The following is a 19,569-nucleotide window of genomic DNA, read 5'->3' on the forward strand; positions in this document are numbered from 1 at the left end:
ATGTAGCAGGGCTGAGTTTGTAAAATGTAGCAGGGCTGAGTTTGTAAAATGTAGCAGGGCTGAGTTTATAAAATGTAGCTGGGCTGAGTTTGTAAAATGTAGCAGGGCTGAGTTTGTAAAATGTAGCAGGGCTGAGTTTGTAAAATGTGGCTGAGTTTGTAAAATGTGGCTGAGTTTGTAAAATCTAGCAGGGCTGAGTTTATAAAATGTAGCAGGGCTGAGTTTATAAAATGTAGCAGGGCTGAGTTTGTAAAATGTAGCAGGGCTGAGTTTGTAAACTGTAGGAGGGCTGAGTTTGTAAAATGTAGCTGAGTTTGTAAAATGTAGCAGGGCTGAGTTTGTAAACTGTAGGAGGGCTGAGTTTGTAAAATGTAGCAGGGCTGAGTTTGTAAAATGTAGCAGGGCTGAGTTTGTAAACTGTAGGAGGGCTGAGTTTGTAAAATGTAGCAGGGCTGAGTTTGTAAAATGTAGCAGGGCTGAGTTTGTAAAATGTAGCAGGGCTGAGTTTGTAAAATGTAGGAGGGCTGAGTTTGTAAAATGTAGGAGGGCTGAGTTTGTAAAATGTAGGAGGGCTGAGTTTGTTTAATGTAGCAGGGCTGAGTTTGTAAAATGTAGCAGGGCTGAGTTTGTGAGTGCACCTATATGGCCACCTCCATCTATATCTCTCATGGAGTTTGTTGTCAAATTCAGCTCTGCTACATTGGTGCTTACAGAATGTACGAGTGGTTTTTGGGTCAATGTACAGTATCCCGGTAGACTGCGATGAAAGCTCCAGATGAGGCAGATTATAGTCCTTCTAGTGAGCACACAAATCCCATAAATATAAGCAGGAGTGGTCTTTTCCAGTTAGATGCTGCGCTGAAAAGTCACTGAATAATAATCGGATGGTTTCAAGATTCGGTCTACGCATAGGTCATTAAAGAGCAAGACACATCATATACAGCACAGGAACTTCAGGGGTGGGGGGGGTGCGTTACAATGTGTTATGTTCTGTAAATGCCATGTAAATAGCACACAGGTGGCGGTGACAGCAGAGTCACCGATAAGAGCGGCCCTGCAGACTCAGCACAGACATTTTACATTCATTACACTTCAGGTAATTATATATGTCTCATTAATTTCATAGATTTTATAATTGCTCAAAGGCTGAGTGTTATAATATCATGAAATATTACGGTGCCGTATACTGCAACTAATGAATGTGAAAAATGCCCGTAATAAGCATTTCCCTGAGACAAGTTATCAGACGCTGTGGATCATTGAGAAGTTGTGGAAATGTAGAGAACATTTTGCTGTAGGGATGGAGAGACCCCCACAAGGAAGAAGCAGAAGGAATTCCAGAAATCCTGTCTAATCCAGGGGTGCACAACCTTTTTTGGTCTGGGGGCCGCATTGTCACATCGCACTATTTCAAGGGGCCACAAAAAAAAAGTTAATCAGCGCGTGTGTACTCAGCCTATTACACCGGCTAATGCAAAGTGACTGGGGAGGAATGATCGCTACCATAACCGCAGTCATTCCTCCCTCCTTCACTTCTATCGATTAGCCGTGTTTCATTCATGGAAGTCGGGGACGGACTGCAAACCACGGCTCTGGGGGCCACAGGTTGTGCACCCCTGATCTCATCTATCATCTACAAGATATTTATCAGATTATTTATATATTTAACTAATTTATAGTATTATACTGTATACCAGCATTATATTCTGGGAGGACATATAACAGGGCAGATATTGGCCTTCTGAAAATATCTATCTATCTATCTATCTATCTATCTATCTATCTATCTTCTATCTATCTATCTATCTATCTATCTCATATCTATCTATCTATCTATTTATCTCATATCTATCTCTTATCTATCTATCTATCTATCTAATCTCTCTATCTATCTATCTATCTATGTATTATCTATCTATCTATCTATCTAATATCTATCTATCTATCTATCTATCTATCTATCTATCTAATATCTATCTATCTATCTATCTATTATCTATCTATCTATATCACATATCTATCTAGAAAAAATATAAATTGGGCAGCACAGCTATAAATCAAGTATGGCGGAGTGCCAGCGGCTGTGAAGGCGATCCCCCTTCAGATAATAAGCAAGAAAAATTCCACGGCACCTCCAAGGCGTAAAATAATTTCAGACTTTATTCACCAGACATCTATCTATCTATCTATCTATCTATCTATCTATCTATCTATCTATCTATTATCTACTGTATCTATCTATATCTATCTATCTGTCTCTCTATCTCTCTCTCTATCTATCTATCTATCTATCTATCTTATGTCTATCTCTCTGTCTATCTATCAATCTATCTATCTATCTATATATCTATCTATCTATCTATCTATATATCTATCTATCTCATATCTCCTATTTATCTATTATCTACATCTATCTATCTATCTATCTATCTCCTATCTATCTATCTATCTATCTATCTATCTCATATCTATCTATCTATCTATCTATCTATCTCATATCTCCTATCTATCTATTATCTACATCTATCTATCTATCTATCTATCTATCTATCTCATATCTATCTATCTATCTATCTATCTATCTATCTATCTATCTATCTATCTATCTATCTATATATCTATCTATCTCATATCTCCTATCTATCTATTATCTACATCTATCTATCTATCTACAGTTATTTGTCTATCATTATTATACTACCAGTACGGGGTTAATGTGCCCTACATCAGGTTGTCACCCGGGGGTCCCGCCAGTTGTTGTTCTTTTTGCGGTGCCTTACAGGGAAGGATGGGGCAGCAGAAAGCCTGGAGCCTCTCACAAGACTGACCTGTAAAGACTCTTCAGAGCCCATTAGAGGTCAGTGGGCAATGGCGCCCCGCTATGTCTGCCCTCTGTCCTGGTACTGAAGATGAAGATCGGGCTGCCCCATTTCTGGAAAGAAATCCAACTGACCTCTGAGCAGAAGGTCGCTCTGAATCCCCTTTATCACCTGTGTTCCCCTCAGTGCCACCCCTGGATGGTCTCTCCCTGTGATACCGTATCACCGCCCCACAGTGCACGGAGCGGTGGGAAGATAGGAGGAGCGCAGTAGTACATGCAGCACATCTCGTCCGTCTTACTAAACCAAAGACATTTAGCTTTGAAGTTAAAATGAAATTTCACTATCACAGTCTGCCGTGATAACACCGTCCTGGTGACACACGATAAGAGCCTGCGTGTTGTAAAGTCGCTTAGTCACACGAATATATACTTTTTTTGCGTCCCTTAGGTGGGACCATTCACTTCAATGGAGCTGCAAAAAAACAGAAATTATTCCGCGTGCGTATGTCTGCATGGCCGTTCCGCCAAAAAATAGAGCATGTCCCATTATTGTCCTTATTGCGAATAAGGATAGGACTGTTCTGGCAGTGGCCGGCCCTTCCGTTCCACAAAATGCGGAATGCGCATGGGCGGTATCTGTGTTTTTTCGGATCTGCAATTTGTGGACCGCAAAACATCCAGCGGTCGTGTCGTGTGCATGAGCCCTTGTACTGGGAGATTGTAGAGATCGCTTGTGGAGGAAGATTTTCAAGAGGCCGACTTCCACAGGAGCAGGAATCTGCAGTAGATAGTGCACTGCCAGCGTACGGAGGATATATCTCAATGTGCTGTGTAATCAAGCTGTCAAAACATCATCCACTAATAAGTATTTCCAATTCATGAAATGGACGTGGATGAAGATGTTTGCATCATTTATATCATTAGGAAGCTTGGGAGGAAATTTACCTTTGCACAAGTTACTATTAGCGTGTACGTTCCCCACCTAGAATCTACGTATATTTATGACGTGCCACTCCGACACATCATTCTCTACAGATGTAAGAATCCTTGGTGCGCTTTTTTTATTTCAAGCTCATTCATACTTACCTGTTTCCCACCGCTCCTTTCCAGCTCCATACCTCTCTTCACCGGTCTTCCGGACGGACAGGGTCACGTGTACCACTGCAACCAAACACTGGCCTCAGTAATGACATGTCCCCAAGCAGCACATGACCCAACAGTGACTTATTATAGTATCCCCTTGGGAGGTCTTGTGGAAATCAGTATGAAAGTAAATGAAAAGGCCATAAATTCCCACTTAGGACCACCCAATAACTTTTATAAAAATATAACTTCTATTTGCCTTTTAAAAAATAATAAATTATCCCATACATTAAATTAAAATTATCAGGCAACCACCAGATTAGGTACCGTAAGTATTTTTAGTATGAAGGGATATGTACCAATTGCTGTTTGGCCAGATTTCACAGGACGCTGTGTAACATTTAGAGAGTAGTGTTGATCGAGCACCAAAGTGCAGGATGCTTGGGTGCTCGGTAGAAGTCAATGGGAGAACCCGAGCATTAAACCAGGCACCCCCTGCTCTGAAGAGGGGAGGGTGTCTGGTTCATAGGAAGAGGTCAGAAATTGATGGAAACGCCAGTGAAATGGTTCAGGAACAGCATGGGGAGGATGTCTGGATACATCTTGGACTCCCAGGTCGCTGCTGGGAACGATGTTGTCCGAGTAGTACACCACTTTTACAGACTGACAATAATAGGCACAAAACCGAAGATAAAATCGATTTTAGAGGAAAAATTGTTAGGAAACATTCTTTCCTGTATATTTACTTGTATATAAAGTGCAAGTGCTGCCAAAAATTACAAGGAAGAGGCACTCCGATACAACCTGTATATCACATAATGGAGGGCCTCATTCACATTGTGGTACAATTGTTCAGGTAGTGGAACTGCTACACTCATAAAGCCTATGCACTAAGTGAAAGGGCTGCCAAAATTACATGAAACCGGCACTCCAATACACCCTTTATTACACATAAAGGAGGGCATCATACACAGCCTTGAAAAATTATGATTGATGGCCTGCTGGTGACCCTCTAAAACATTAGGGGTGAGGGTCTGCTGCTGATCTGACCATCTAAGGCTACTTTCACACTACCGTTCAGAGCGGGTCCGTCTGATGTCTGCACAGACGGATCCGCTCCTATAATGCAGACGTTTGTATCCGTTCAGAACGGATCCGTCTGCATTATAGTTTAGAAAAAATTCTAAGTGTGAAAGTTGTTCAGACGGATCCGTCCAGACTTTACATTGAAAGTCAATGGGGGACGGATCCTTTTGAACATTGAGCCATATAGTGTCAACTTCAAACGGATCCTTCCCCATTGAATTACATTGTAAGTCTGGACGGATCCGCTCGCCTCCGCACGGCCAGGCGGACACCCGAACGTTCAGGTGTCCGCTTGCTGAGCGGAGCGGAGGCTGAACGCTGCCAGACTGATGCATTCTGAGCGGATCCGCATCCACTCAGAATGCATTAGGGCAGTACGGATGCGTTCGGGGCCGCTTGTGAGAGCCTTCAAACGGAGCTCACAAGCGGAGCCCCGAACGCTAGTGTGAAAGTAGCCTAAAACATTAGGGACGAGGGCCTGCTGCTGAGCTGACCAGCTAAAACATTAGGGGCGAGGGCCTGCTGCCGATCTGACCATCTAAAACATTATGGACAAGGGCCTACTGCTGAGCTGACCCTCTAAAACATTATGGGCGAGGGCCTGCTGACCATTTAAAACATTATGGGTGAGGGCCTGCTGCCGAGCTGACCATCAAAAACATGGGTGAGGGCCTGCTGCTGAGTTGACCATCTAAAACATTAGAGGTGAGGGTCTGCTGCTGAGCTGACCATCTAAAACATTAGGGGCGAGGGCCTGCTGCTGATCTGACCATGGAAAAAATTATGGGTGAGGGTCTGCTGCTGAGCTGACCCTCTAAAACATTAGGAGCGAGGGCAGCCTAATAAGCATGTTGATCTGATGGAGGAGGAGGAGGACGAGAAAAGGAAGATTGAACCATATACCCTTTTTTGTGGTGGAAGGGGTGCATGGGAATACATTGTATTCAATACACCATAATAGCCACATTTAAAGTGTCTTTATGTTCAGCCGCTTTCCTCTGGTGGAGTAGAGAAGTCAGGGGCAATCCAGGCCTTGTTCACTTTTATAAGAGTCAACCTGTCAGCGTTTTCAGTTGACAGGCGGATGCGCTTATCAGTTATTATGCCCCCAGCAGCACTAAATACCCGCTCTGACAAAACGCTGGCGGCAGGGCAGGCCAGCACCTCCAAGGCATAGAGCGCCAGTTCGTACCACGTGTCCAGCTTGGACACCCAATAGTTGTAAGGCACAGAGGGATCATTGAGGACGCTGACACGGTCTGCTACGCACTCCTTCACCATCTTCCAAAACTTTTTCCTCCTTGTGACACTAGGCCGCGCATCAGGGTGAGGGTGCTGGCGGGGTGTCATGAAACTGTCCCAGGCCTTGGAGAATTTTGCCCTGCCTCTGTTGGAACTGCTGTGTGTTCCCCTCGTCGCCCCTCCTCGGTTGCCCAAGGAACTACGTACTCGGCTGACAGCGTTGTCAGCTGTAAATTGTTGGAGCAATTTTTCCACAAGGACCTTCTGGTATTGCACCATTTTGCTCGTCCTCTCCACCACAGGAATGAGAGATGAGAAGTTCTCTTTGTAGCGGGGGTCGAGAAGGGGTTAACAACCAGTAATCGGAGTTGGCCAAAATGCGTATAACGCGAGGGTCACGGAAAAGGCAGCGTAACATAAAGTCAACCATGTGTGCCAGAGTCTCAACAGGCAAGACTTCGCTGTCCTCATCAGGAATTAGTACACTGGATGTCACAGATATTTTTAGGCTGCGCACACGTTAGACAGGAGATGTAGCGCAGATAATGTCGCTGTCTGCAGCGACCAAACAATTGCAAGCTATTTAGCGCAAAATAAATATTGCTGCCAGATACAACAATAGTCCTTAACAGGACTTTGGGGTCTCTAACACCAACCCTGCCTAACAAAAACATAATAATTCACTCCCTACACTATCTCTCCCTTCTACAGCACAGCTCTCCCTGACTAAGACTGAGCCGAACACGTGTCATCAGGTGCTATATAGTACCCGAAGACGCGTTCCGGCCAGCCAATCACTGTAATGCCAGTAACCAACATGGCTACGGCATTACAGTGAGTGGCAGCACTTGCACCTGCACGTTTATTGGCTGCGTAGCAGCCAACAAACGTGCGAGGAGGAAACTCAAGCATCGCGCCCGAACACACGCGATATTCGGCCGCTCAACACTATTAAAGAGTTCTCCATAGTAATATATGGTTGCTTATTGGAAATAATGCTAAACTGGTGCCCAAATATATCTATTAGAAGCATAATTTTACTATATTCTATATTCAAGTATACTTCGAGTCCATGTACACAAATACCCCTTTCTATATTCTGTTTACAAATACAGATATCTATTATCCATAATATTTAGACAAGTAGAATACCAGTATCTGTGTACAACCTGGTTTATCAGTAAGCACAGTGGAGAGTTAAAATACAAAGTATCTCAGTGAAATCTGGCCAAATAGCGATTGGTATTAAACATATGCCTGTATACCAATAATACTTACCTAGTATGGTGATTGCCTGATAATTTTAATTTAATGTATAGGTATAGTTTTTTTATTTTTAAAAGGTAAAAAAATGGTTCTTTGTGGATTTTTGGCCTTGTGGATGTTCACGTTGCTTGAGGCACATATCACCACTCAAGCCAGTTCAAGGGGTTGTCTCATCTTGGACATTGAGGGTATATATCACTAGGATATGCCCCCAGTGACTCATAGGTGCGGGCTCCCACCTCTGGGGCTTACGGAAATAGCTGGGCCAGCACTCGACTGTTTTCAGCATTCCCATATAAATGAATGGACGGCGGCCGCGTATGCGTGGGGCGTCCTCCGTCACATTGCGGGCTCCATTTTAACGATAGGTGCGGGTCCCAGAGGTGGGAGCCCCACCTATCAGACATTGGGAGCATATCCTAGCGATATGCCCCCAGTGTCCAAGATGGGACAACCCCTTTAATTTTAAAAAGTGCACAACCTCTTGACATTGCTTTGGCTTTTTGGTTAATTTAAAGTTTGTTGCAATTGCTTATTTAATGTGTATATAACAATTTGATTTGGGCATAGCAGTTGGGGCCCCCATCGATGGGACCCCAGTTCTCAGTCCTTTAAAAGTTTATCAGATCACTCATGGTGTGGGAAAATGATTTTAATGTTGATGGACCATACACATGGGACTACACCCATCGTACTGAAGGTCAGTCGCAACTAGTAGACCCACAGCAACTTGCCATATGTGACATTTTGGACAGACTCATCCCCAGCTTTGGATGTGGAATAGCAACTAAATGTAAAAGGAAGCGTCGGACACAGTTTGTGAAAACTGCAAATGTTTTTACTGGTACAGTATGGTCGTTACTGGGAAGAATCGACACTAATACAGTTTATTTGACCAGAGATGTTCTGAGGGACTACATATACCCGTATGCAATTTTTTTAAACTGCACACTTTTCACTCCCTACATCGTAGGTGTCCGCCAAATACTTTTTTATTCCTAAATCGTGATATCAGTGGCTCACCAACAGGTATAGTCTGGAAAAGGTGCTCTCTCCAAGGGCAACACCCTAAGCCCAGAAATAATCATACATAGGTAGATACGAAAATGGGAATTTGGGGGGCACTCAAATCTCTGGATAATATATGGAAGTGTAGACCATTATGTTTCTTATATGAAAATTTATTCAAGATCCCAATATATCTAAAAACACAAAATTAAAAACACTTAGGATGTAAAATAGGGTTATATAAAAAAAGGATTATATACTGTAAAAAACATACAACACAATTACACATTCCGATATGCGTCCCAATTTGGATAAGGCCGGGGTCTGCACACCTGTTAATCAAATGTATTAACGTGGCGCAACTACGTTCAAAATATATATATATATAACTCTTCAGCTTTTCGCTTCCTCCCAAAATTTCAAACGCTGATATTTAAAATACTGATGTTTCCCCCCAGGTACAAAATACCGCATAAATACACGAAGGGAAAGAATTTATAGTTCTCTGTCAGTGTATAAAATATACGTCCACTGTCACTTGTGTACAAATGATTATTGCTGTTGGTTAAAAAATAATTATTACTGTTGGTTAAAAAATGTATAGATCCAAAATCTTGTATCCAGGATCTCATGCAGTTGCTTTGTATATAGCCAACAATAACATCATGCTTATATCATGTTGAGTGCCACTTAGGCTATGTTGCCTGTCCACTGGGTTCAAGTGTATACTGTCGGTGTAACAATGTATCACAATATTTCTGAGGGTTGCGTTCAATCGGCGTCTCACACCTCACAATAACATCATGCTCATATCAATTTAGTGCCACACTGGCTACATTATCCATCCGCTTGGTTCAGATGTATGCTGTCGGCATGTGGATATATGGCAGCAGTCTCTGAGTATTACACTCTGTCGGCGTCTCACGTGGCGCCCCAACGTGGTATTAGATTGGCCGGTTCCTATTTTGATGTGTTCTTGGATTGTACTTGTATGCGGAGGGTCAGGTGAAGTAAGGAAGCGCTTCCACTTTCAGTATATTGAAGTTAAAAAGCAGGTGACATCAAATATCCTGATAATCAAGGATACTGTCTTTCACCATACGCGTTTTGGGGCTTACTGCTCCTTCATCAGTGGTCGACAGTATACATTCTTGGAAGTCTTTTACAGTAGAGCATCAATTACAAAGGGGGTCTCAGTAAAAAATAACATGTGGAATGGAGTCAAGCTTTTGAGGGTAGAGTCCTGACCAAGTTTTCACCCCCAGTAGAAGAGGATATGATCCCAATTGGGCCCCCTCCCGCCCCCTGGGCCCCATTGCAGTCGCATGGTCTGCCGCTACGGTAGTTACGCCCCTGTGTCCAGAGATTTGAGTGCCCCCCAAATTCCCACAGTTTTATTCCTGTGCAGTCCAGCGCTCCATGTTACCTGTATCCGTGCAATGGCCCCGATGTGTACAAGCTTCTGGCCTGTTTCAGGATGCAGGCTCAGTACATAGTTGTAACTGCGCAGGCTCCAGGGCAGGCTCCAGGGCAGGCTCCAGGGCAGGCTCCAGGGCAGGCTCCAGGGCAGCATTGCTTCCCCAGAGACTCTTCAGGCCTATGATATATGTGACGTCAGTAATGATGTCCGTACATTGCCCAGGCCAGTAGAGAAGTTCTTGAAGAGAGGAGCAACATGTCACTGGGACGAGAGGAAAGCCAAAATGGGAGTCTGGATAGGGTGCATGGATCCCTTACCTTACCTCGTAATAGCAAATCAAATAATGTTATTTCTTTAGTTATGGTAAATGGTGTAAATAGAAAAACCTATCCTGAAATTCCAATATTCATATAGACATTAACTTCTACGCGCTCCATGCTAGTTTCTAAAACATCTACAGCCCATAAGGTCCTAAACAGCTCATGCAGTCATAGAAATAAAATAAAAAAGCTTTGAGTGATAGAAAGCTGTGAGATGAAAACAGAAACATTTCTGCCGTCCATAAGGCAAAAATGACTTTTTTTAAAATTTTATTTAAAAAAAGACTTAGCGAAGAGCCATTCTCCCAAACGTTATGTGAAGAGGGCTTATCTGGAGGATTTCTTCATGTCATGTTCACACAATCAAATCTACATTCTCCAGGCTTCATGAGTGCACAATAAATACAGTACCTTTGTATTGGATTGAAATTCTGTTCATGGATATTGATACTCGTCATCGCCCGTGTCCTGGGTAATAGAGAGGGTGTGGGGATATCCTGTTTCATTGGTTGGATTCTACAGGAGTTTTCCATTCCCAGAACATTCAGATAGACACGCTCCTCTGTCTCCAAGGCATCGTTCACATGGCAGAGATGATAAGAAGGTGCAAGGAGTCCGGTCGGCTCTGTTGCCATACGGTGCCTTCCTACAGCACCATTATACGCGGCAATGCCGGATTTACATTTTAGCAGCAGATTGTGTGGCGCCTTAGACTGAACTTTTCCTTGTAGTCATTTAGGTATCTTCTTTTATACAATTAAACAGAAAATTGGGGTCCATTTTTAACAACTCATCTAGCTCTCTCTGCAGCCTTGCCCTTTTTCCTCTCTGGGTGTCCTCCTGTCATTCTCACAGAACTGTGAGTATCCAATTAGAGAATAACCAAAATGTACATATGAGTCCATGCTGCTCGTAGGCAAAATTTCATTTTAGCAGGCGCTCATCCTCGGGGGCCACCTATAGAAACAGGCTTACTGTGCCTAGACTTTGCTTCTTAATCTCCGTAAAGACAACAGTCCTGTATGGAGACGTATTGGCAATGCTCCTTTGACAATATATAGGCATGTGCCTGCACGTTGATAATCTCAGACAAACACATTAAGGCCTCATGCACATTACTGTATGTGTTTTGCGGTCTGCAAAAAAACAGATTCGCAAAAAATACGGATGTCACCCGTGTGCATTCCGTATTTCGCGGAACAGAACAGCTGGCCCCTAATAGAACAGTACTATCCTTGTCCGTAATGCAGACAATAATAATAGGACATGTTCTATTTTTTTGCGGAACGGATTAATACGGACATACGGAAACGGAATGCAAAAAGAGTAACTTCCGTATTTTTTTTTGCGGACCCATTGAAATGAATACAGTCCGCAAAAAAACGTAACGGACACGGAAAGAAAATACGTTTGTGTGCATGAGCCCTTAAGCAGATTTTGCTGGAAGCCAATGTTTTCGGAGTAGGAAATTGGAGAACCAAGAGGAAATTCAGTCCAACACAGTGAAGACATTTGTACACACCCATACACTCACGAAGGTGACATTTTTGCTGGAAGAAATAGCCCTATATTTTTGGCAAAATGATGGATGCCATGACAGAGCTCGATGGACCCTGTTGGTATCCATCATGTACAGATTCATCATAACTTGAATTCTGCTTCCACCCTAAGCCTAATATTGCATCCAAAGGAATATAGTGTGTTTGACATCATAGGTATATGGAGGAACCATAGGTCCTCGTAGACTTCTATAGGGGGCAGTATCATGGCTTTTCACAACTTGTCTTATACAGTAGTGTAAGGTTCTCTGGGTGACAGATATTGATGACGTAACGATGACCTAGGTCAGGATTATCAGATAGGTGGGGGTCTGACATCCAGCACCCCCACTAATTATTTGTTTTCAGGCAGTCATATCACTGGGGACTGATAGTGAATGGAAAAGAAGCAGAGGGTTCTGTACACTGTGTGCTTTCTGGTTTTGGCATATTGAAGGACTCCAGCACAGTCACTGCATAGGGTATGAAGCTCAATACACTGTATAGTTTCCAGCACCCAGAACAGCTGATCAATGAAGGTATCAGGTGTCGTACCCCCACCGATCTGATATTGATGACCTGTCCGGAGAAAAGGGTAATCAGTATCTCTAGCCCACATAAACCCTTTAAATTCAACCACCTTTTTATACAGAAAGAGTTGAAATATATTTTGCAAAAAAAAGTTGTTTTACCTACTTTCGTCACAGAACAGAACAACTGCCAAAATGATTTATATCTATTGACACAATGAAGAAGAGAGAACAAGCCTGCTGATTGTGATAGAATATTACAATTATTCATATGGAAATGGATACATTGCTTTGGCTTGCGTATAAACTTTTATCTCATCCTTGACTTTACTCCAGCACAACCTGGCGGATGTGACAATCACTAATTCTTTCAGGGAGTCAGATTAGCACAAGTGACATTGTAAAAGGAATGCAGACAGATGATCTAATTTACTTTCTATAACCCAATGCATGAGGAAAGTCTTTCTGAACATTGAATGAGGTTATCAGCATAATGGAACTGTAACATCCGTTACATATATGCTACTAATTAATAAGTATAACACAGAAACCCCCAGAAAAGTCCTTGCATTGACCTCTTCTGAAAAGTTAGGATAAGACCACACAGCATGGTCATGATCTGGTCAGGTTGTGGCTATCTGCGGTCAAGAACCACATGGCCAATTGGGCCGCACCTGCCTGATATTTAACTAATGAAGACCGCATTGTATAAGCAGTCTGAATTCTTAATGGCCACGCGTCACCTTCAATACCACACGACCATTAAGAATTTAGACCACCGGTGTGGTCTTTATTAGCTAAATATCATGTGCCAGCCCCCTCATTGGCCAAACATGTTTTTTGACCACAGATGACCACAACCGACTGGATCACAACCACGCTGTGTGGTCATGCCCTTATTGATGTGGAAAAGTTTAGTGACTATATAGCAGCCATCACAGCATCCACATAGTTTAGTGTCCACTTTTTCCGGACTCCTGAATGGTTAATGTTCATTTAGCTACTGTATGTGGTGCGGACATTGGCTAGTAATTGAATAACTAGGTAGATTTGACATTCAGGAGTCTGTGAAAGCTAGTTGAGCGGTTATCATGTCTGATCTGCCCAAACACATACTGTACTGTACATAAATCACAAATAGAAGTTTAGGGGGGGTACTGGTTCTCCTTAAAGAGACCAGCAGTGCATGTTGTCGGGTTGGCAATGCCCTATGGGAAAATAATTTGCAAAGAAATGTCTCCCAGAGAACCCATTGCAAGGGGCTCCCTATAAATCAATGTTCCACTTTTTTTAAAATGCCTTAGTACTTGATAAGGAAAATAACCAAGCCATATACCCTTCTGCAGAAGTTCCTAGACTGTTTGTGGGTTCTTGCGCCTTATCAAAATGGAGTAGGATTGTGGATGGCTGAGTGAGATACCTTGGAGGCAGCTTATAGGAGTTATGATGAGTGGCCCTAGCCAGGCAATTCTCTTCCTCTAGGACAGTGATGGTGAACCTCTTATAGACCGAGTGCCCAAACTACAACCAAAAACCCACTTATTTATCGCAAAGTGCCACACCAATTTCATATATCTTCCATGTACTTTATCATTTAGCTATAAAACCCTGCCTACATTTAATGTGCTGCCTGTGCTGTTCATAGCATGTCCTGCACTGATGAATGGCAGGAAAAGTCTAAGGCATATTGGTACACCATAGACTTTTTCCAGGGTGCGGGTGCCCACAGAGAGGGCTCTGAGTGCCGCCTCTGGCACCCGTGCCATAGGTTCGCCATCACTGCTCTAGGAGATACTTATTTGCATATTATTTCCCCCTGAAGCTTTGCCACTTAAACGCCAATCACAGCTGTTCTCATTAAAGTTTATGATCACCTTTAGGGCAATTTTTTATTTTAGTCATTTTGGGCTAAAAATAATTTTTTTAAAATTTCAGCAGTTTTGTTATACCTTTAGTCTATTTTTAGACAGTCCCTCCTGAGTTCCCCCAAGCACTCCTTATAGCTAAACTCTTATCAAACTGATAAGACTATGGCTTAAATGAGTATTTATGAGGTCAGGAAATCAGAGATGAGGCTTCACATGAGCCATCCCAACTCAGGAGGGACAGTGTTCAAACAGAGTTCAAGTTGGGGTGTGTGAAGAAAATGGAACTGTGGTCAACCTAATAATCTCTAAGGCTGAGTTCACAACACTGCTTAGCTTTCCGTTCTTCTCATCTGTGAGATGAAGAGAGAGAGAAAAAAAAAAAAACAGGATCCTGTAAAAAAACGGATCCTGTTGCATCATTTGTCATCCGTTTGAGATCCTGCATACAGTACTTTTGTTTCCGTCTAAGGGTACTTTCACACTAGCATTGTTCGGAAGTCTTCCATGCAGATTAGGCCTTTGTCTAGACTCAGAAGGGGCTATTTGCAATGGTTTTGCATATTTGATGCATTTTTTATTAAAAAAAAAAAAAAAAATCCATAAAGCATGTGCTAATCTAGCTTAAAGTTTCTTCTCAGAAACATATGATCGAAGGCCACAGACCAAAGTTGAAGCTCTTACCATCCTTACGTGTAGTATCCAACTGTCTCACCCATTGCATTGTCATACAATCATCATAACATACTGTATGTATTCCTCTTTTAAGCTTAATAACACTGTGAAATTATACCAGAATGCCGCCATGTTAATAAACATACCCATAAGTGTGTATCCCACGAATGAAGGTCTTTTCTTTGGTCACTTCAGATCAAAACATGCTCATAAGATTAATTGTCTTCTAGTGAAATTATACCTTGTGTGTGCGTACCCGAGGTCAGGTAATATGCTCCTCCTGGGTGACAACAGATGTGAATACTTTCTCAGCAGAGGGCTTTAAAGAGGTTTTCCAGAAGTAAAAAATAAAGGTCAATAATAATGATACCAAATGCTTGCATAGTTTCTGTAAGGCAGATATAAGATTTTATCTGTTGTCCTGCAGTAGTCACAGTGGTATGCCATAAATTAGATTTGTGTCTTCTAGTTGGAGATAGGTGACATCAAAACTGAGCACAGCCACTATTCTACGGGATCTTCTATGGGATCGGAAGCTCTTTGGGGGCTGTGTATCTGTAAAAATAGCCTGCAGTCCTATTGGTCTTAAGGAAAGCCTAGTTTGCATAAAATCTCCTCCCCTGTTTACGCCCCTGAGTAGACACGCACTTCTGCTGATTCTTTGATAGATTTGGGAAGACGAGTAGGATGAAATTATGTTATGGAAGATGATGTATCCAGGGGCGAAGCTATAGGGGAAGCAGGGGAATCGGCTGCTTTGGGACCCTACAGGAGGAGGAGGACTAAAAGATTTTGTCAGGGCCCCCTCAACAGTATTACACAATTATATACAGTGACAGTATAGACAGTGTAGAAAACGGATGGAACAGCTGCTGGGCCTGGTCTGAGAGAGTGACCTTTACTAGCCACAGGAATGGGGGCGGCATGAAAGGAAGGTGTTCCAAAAAAATTACTGGGGGGGGGGGAGCCCCATTCAAAATGTGCTGTGGGGCCCAGTCATTTCTAGCTACGCACACTAGATGTATCATGTGTTAGATAACCTCTAACTGTAAACTATGTTCCTGTTACAGATAAAAAATTCATTATTGCGAACGCCAGGGTGCAGAACTGTGCAATTATTTACTGCAATGACGGATTCTGCGAATTGACAGGATTCTCAAGGCCCGATGTCATGCAGAAACCATGCACTTGTGACTTCTTACATGGACCGGAGACCAAAAGGCATGACGTTGCTCAGATAGCTCAAGCTTTGCTGGGGTCAGAAGAACGGAAAGTCGAGGTCACCTATTATCACAAAGACGGTAAGGTCCGCCAAGAAGATCTCTTAAATTGGCATCCATATTTAGAGTCCTATCGATTAATTCTATATATGTCTGTCATTGGCTTGTTCCAGCAATATGTTGAGTTCCCTTTTATGTTTGTTGTGTTCATCCCGAGGGACCAACTATAGGACAGGATTTAAGGGATGTGCTTCAGTAGAGGTCAAATGAAATGACTTTGAAATCATTACTGTTGCTTAACGCATCAGTAGAAAAGGTATTTTTGTGCACTTTGTACCTTCAGTTTTGATGACGGTGATCTGGGTTATAACATTGTTCATATAATTCCCATAAGCTCCACATTTCCTTTTGAAAAGCAATGAAAAGTTGCCTTTGTGGCATAATTATGTCACTTCATGTTTTGTTCTTATTGTAATAGGTGTTGTGCTACTTTCACAGTCTCTAAAGGTCCAGTGAAAATAACTTGATCACTGGTTGTTCCGCTGAACAGGTTGGACCTCCAGCAATCAGTTTTAGCAGCTATAATCTGTGGGTAGGACTTAAAGAGGTTGTCCAGCCACCTGGATCTGTTGGAAAATAAAACATTTAAAATGGTATAAAACAATAAAAAAGTATTACTCAGCTGACTAGCCCCTGATGCCTCCATTTCCTGGTCCCCTGCCAGTCTCTATATAATGCCCTTCAGCGATGACGTGTTAACCCAGACATTTGAATAGTGGTGTCAATACAACTGAGGTCAGTGATTGGCTGCTAAGTCATCTTACATTTCTCGACCAATTTATGCAGATTTTCAAAAAATTTTAATGGAGTTGCCAAGGGGTCTTGGTTTTTTTAAGTGATGGCTTATGTTCAGAATAAGCTATAGCTAGATGATTGGTGAGGGTCTTAAATCCCGCACCCCACTGATCAGCTGATCTGTGTAGCTTTGTCTACAGGATTCAGTGCCAGAGCTACACAGCACTAGTAAAAATGTAGCAGTGGGAGTTCTCTACTTCAGGCCTGCTCCCATTGAGTTTAATGGGAGCATCACTGTAGTAGTGAACTCCTGCTGCTACACTGTCGACAGTGCTGTGTAGCTCTGGCACTGAATCCTGTAGACAAAGTCACACAGATCAGCTGATCGGCATGGTGTGGGATTTAAGACCCTCACCAATCATCTAGCTATGGCTTATCCTCAAGATAAGCCATCATTTAAAAAACCCAAGAACCCTGGACAACTCCTTAAAGTTCTCAGCTTCCGTGTGTTTCCACCTCTGGGGAAGACAAGTATTACATTGCATCAATTGATATCATTGGTTTGTCTGTGCAATCTTCAGAGACATGTCGGACCCTCAAAGTGTTCCTTTATGTTGTTGTTTTTGTTTGTTCTTATATTCGGGAAGTTATCCTCAAAGTTGAAATAATTGTTACTTTGCTCAAGTATACGGGACTTTTCATGATGTATTATGAGTTACGGTATCTGCTGTTTTTATGCTACTAATGTACGCACTCTTAATTGCTCATTTTGGATATTATCTTTTTATCACTTACATCAGTTCATCAGTTGAATGGAACTACAGTACGCTGCGAATAGGCCATGGGAGCGATGAACGTGACATCACTGGCCTTGGAAAAGGCAGAGGCGCTCACCAGAATGGTGGCAGCCTCCTCAAACAGCTGATTGGCGGAGTTGCTCGGAGTTGGGCCCCCACCAATCAGATATTGATAACCTATCCTGAGGATAGGCCATCAATATTGTACACCTGGAAAACCCCTTTCATTGATGTGCTATGAACTTAACCGCAGTGCGTATGTTTGTGCCTAAGATTGGAAACTTTGAAGTGGCCCTAAGATAGCACAGTCATATGCTGTTCATCATTCTTGTGGCCGCTTCAGCCAATCACTCAGCGGTCATGTGTGCAGGAACGGCTGAGGAATAGTGGGACATTAAAAAGAGTAAATTTAAAAAAAAATTTTTTATATTATACAGCCCCTGCTCTGCTGAAAATTTTTAAAAGCAATCATTATTCACCGATCCCCCACCACTGCGAATCCAACTCTGCTCCAGTTCCTGCTGCTTTTCGTTTTCTGCTCCTGGCTGGATACACAAGAAATGGCTGGAAATGTCAACTCAGCCAATCACTGGCTGAGGATAGTCACTAGTGCCGCCAGTGGATGACTAAGCGGCATTTCTGTCTATTTCCTGTGTTCAGCTGGAGCCAGAAAGTGGAGAACAGCAGGACTGGAACAGTGCTGGAATGGCGCCACCAGGGAATTTGCAAGATATGTAATGATTTTTTTTAACCTAACCGGAACATTTAAAAAAATATATATTGTTCCCCGAAAAACCCTTTAACTGCTATATGTGAAATTTAGACTTGCTCATTACGTTTCTCCAAAAGCTTTAAAATAAATAATTTGCAAAATGATTTACCACCATATATAGTTGGAAAATGATGGTAATTTATAACTGGACTGTAGGAAAAATCACATCTTAAATCAAGAGCTGTTATAATGTGAGCCCCAGGCAGCCTTCTCCTCCAGAGACCTCAATGGTAATCTAGTTTTGCTGACTAATCACGTAACAAAATTTGACACAGTGGACTTGTGTGTCGCTCGGGTTTGCCATGCCGCCGCTGCGCTCAGGATTTCATTTTTCTCTGTGGCTATCCTTTTAAGCGCATTATTATAATAATTCTTACGTAAAATAAATTGTGCTGCCAAACGCGCAGTTCACGGCATGGAAATAAATGGAGCACTTTGTGTCACTTTAATATTTCCTATTATATTGAAAAGGTATGCTTAAAACAGAATTGCCTATCTATTCAAGTGGTAGTAATAGCGCAAATCTGTCCCGCCCGTAAATAAAGCGACCAGACGCATTTGCTTTGTCTACTGATATATATATATATATTTAGTGTTTTTTAATAGTATTCCAAAATGTTTACAATTAATGCCTTCTTTTAATAGACAAATTACGCCTAGAAGGGCGATAATATCTATTTCTTATCAGTTTTTTTTCCAGCTCTCTAGGCACTGAGAACATTTTTTCCCCACTCAGTCTACACAGTGGTCCATGGCCTCGGGAATGAACCACTATATACAGTTTTGGTTTTCATTTTTTTAAAGTACAAAAACAATATAATAAAACGCAGGAACCCTTTTCCCCCAATGGGTCCATCCACGTAAAGGAGAGAAAGTACAAATGAAAGAGGTTGCACAGCGGGGGTCCAGAGGATAGGACATCAGTTAAAAAAAACTCTCGGAAAAACCTTTTAATTGGCATCCCCCAGCCTGTAATACCTAAGGAGATATCCATACACACCTTCTCCCCACTGCTCTGTTCTGGTTTGCTGCCTGTCTTGTCTTCCGGTCCCGGTCTGTCCACTTCCTTATAAATGGGGTAACATGCTTTGTTGCAGCCAGTGATTAGCCTCAGCAGAGACATGTCCCTAA

At 42.4% G+C, this 19,569-nt stretch overlaps 1 protein-coding gene across 1 annotated transcript in view; it reads left to right on the top strand.

Annotated features, from left to right (window-relative positions):
- KCNH7 (potassium voltage-gated channel subfamily H member 7) overlaps positions 1–19,569 on the top strand; it is a 352,340-nt gene that overhangs the window by 1,879 nt on the left and 330,892 nt on the right. The window contains exon 2 of the mRNA XM_040439382.1: positions 15,925–16,155. Coding sequence (XP_040295316.1) covers positions 15,925–16,155 — 231 coding nt within the window. The remainder of the gene's footprint in view (positions 1–15,924; positions 16,156–19,569) is intronic.

This window comes from Bufo bufo, chromosome 7 (genome assembly GCF_905171765.1).
Source record: "Bufo bufo chromosome 7, aBufBuf1.1, whole genome shotgun sequence".
NCBI lineage: Eukaryota > Metazoa > Chordata > Amphibia > Anura > Bufonidae > Bufo > Bufo bufo.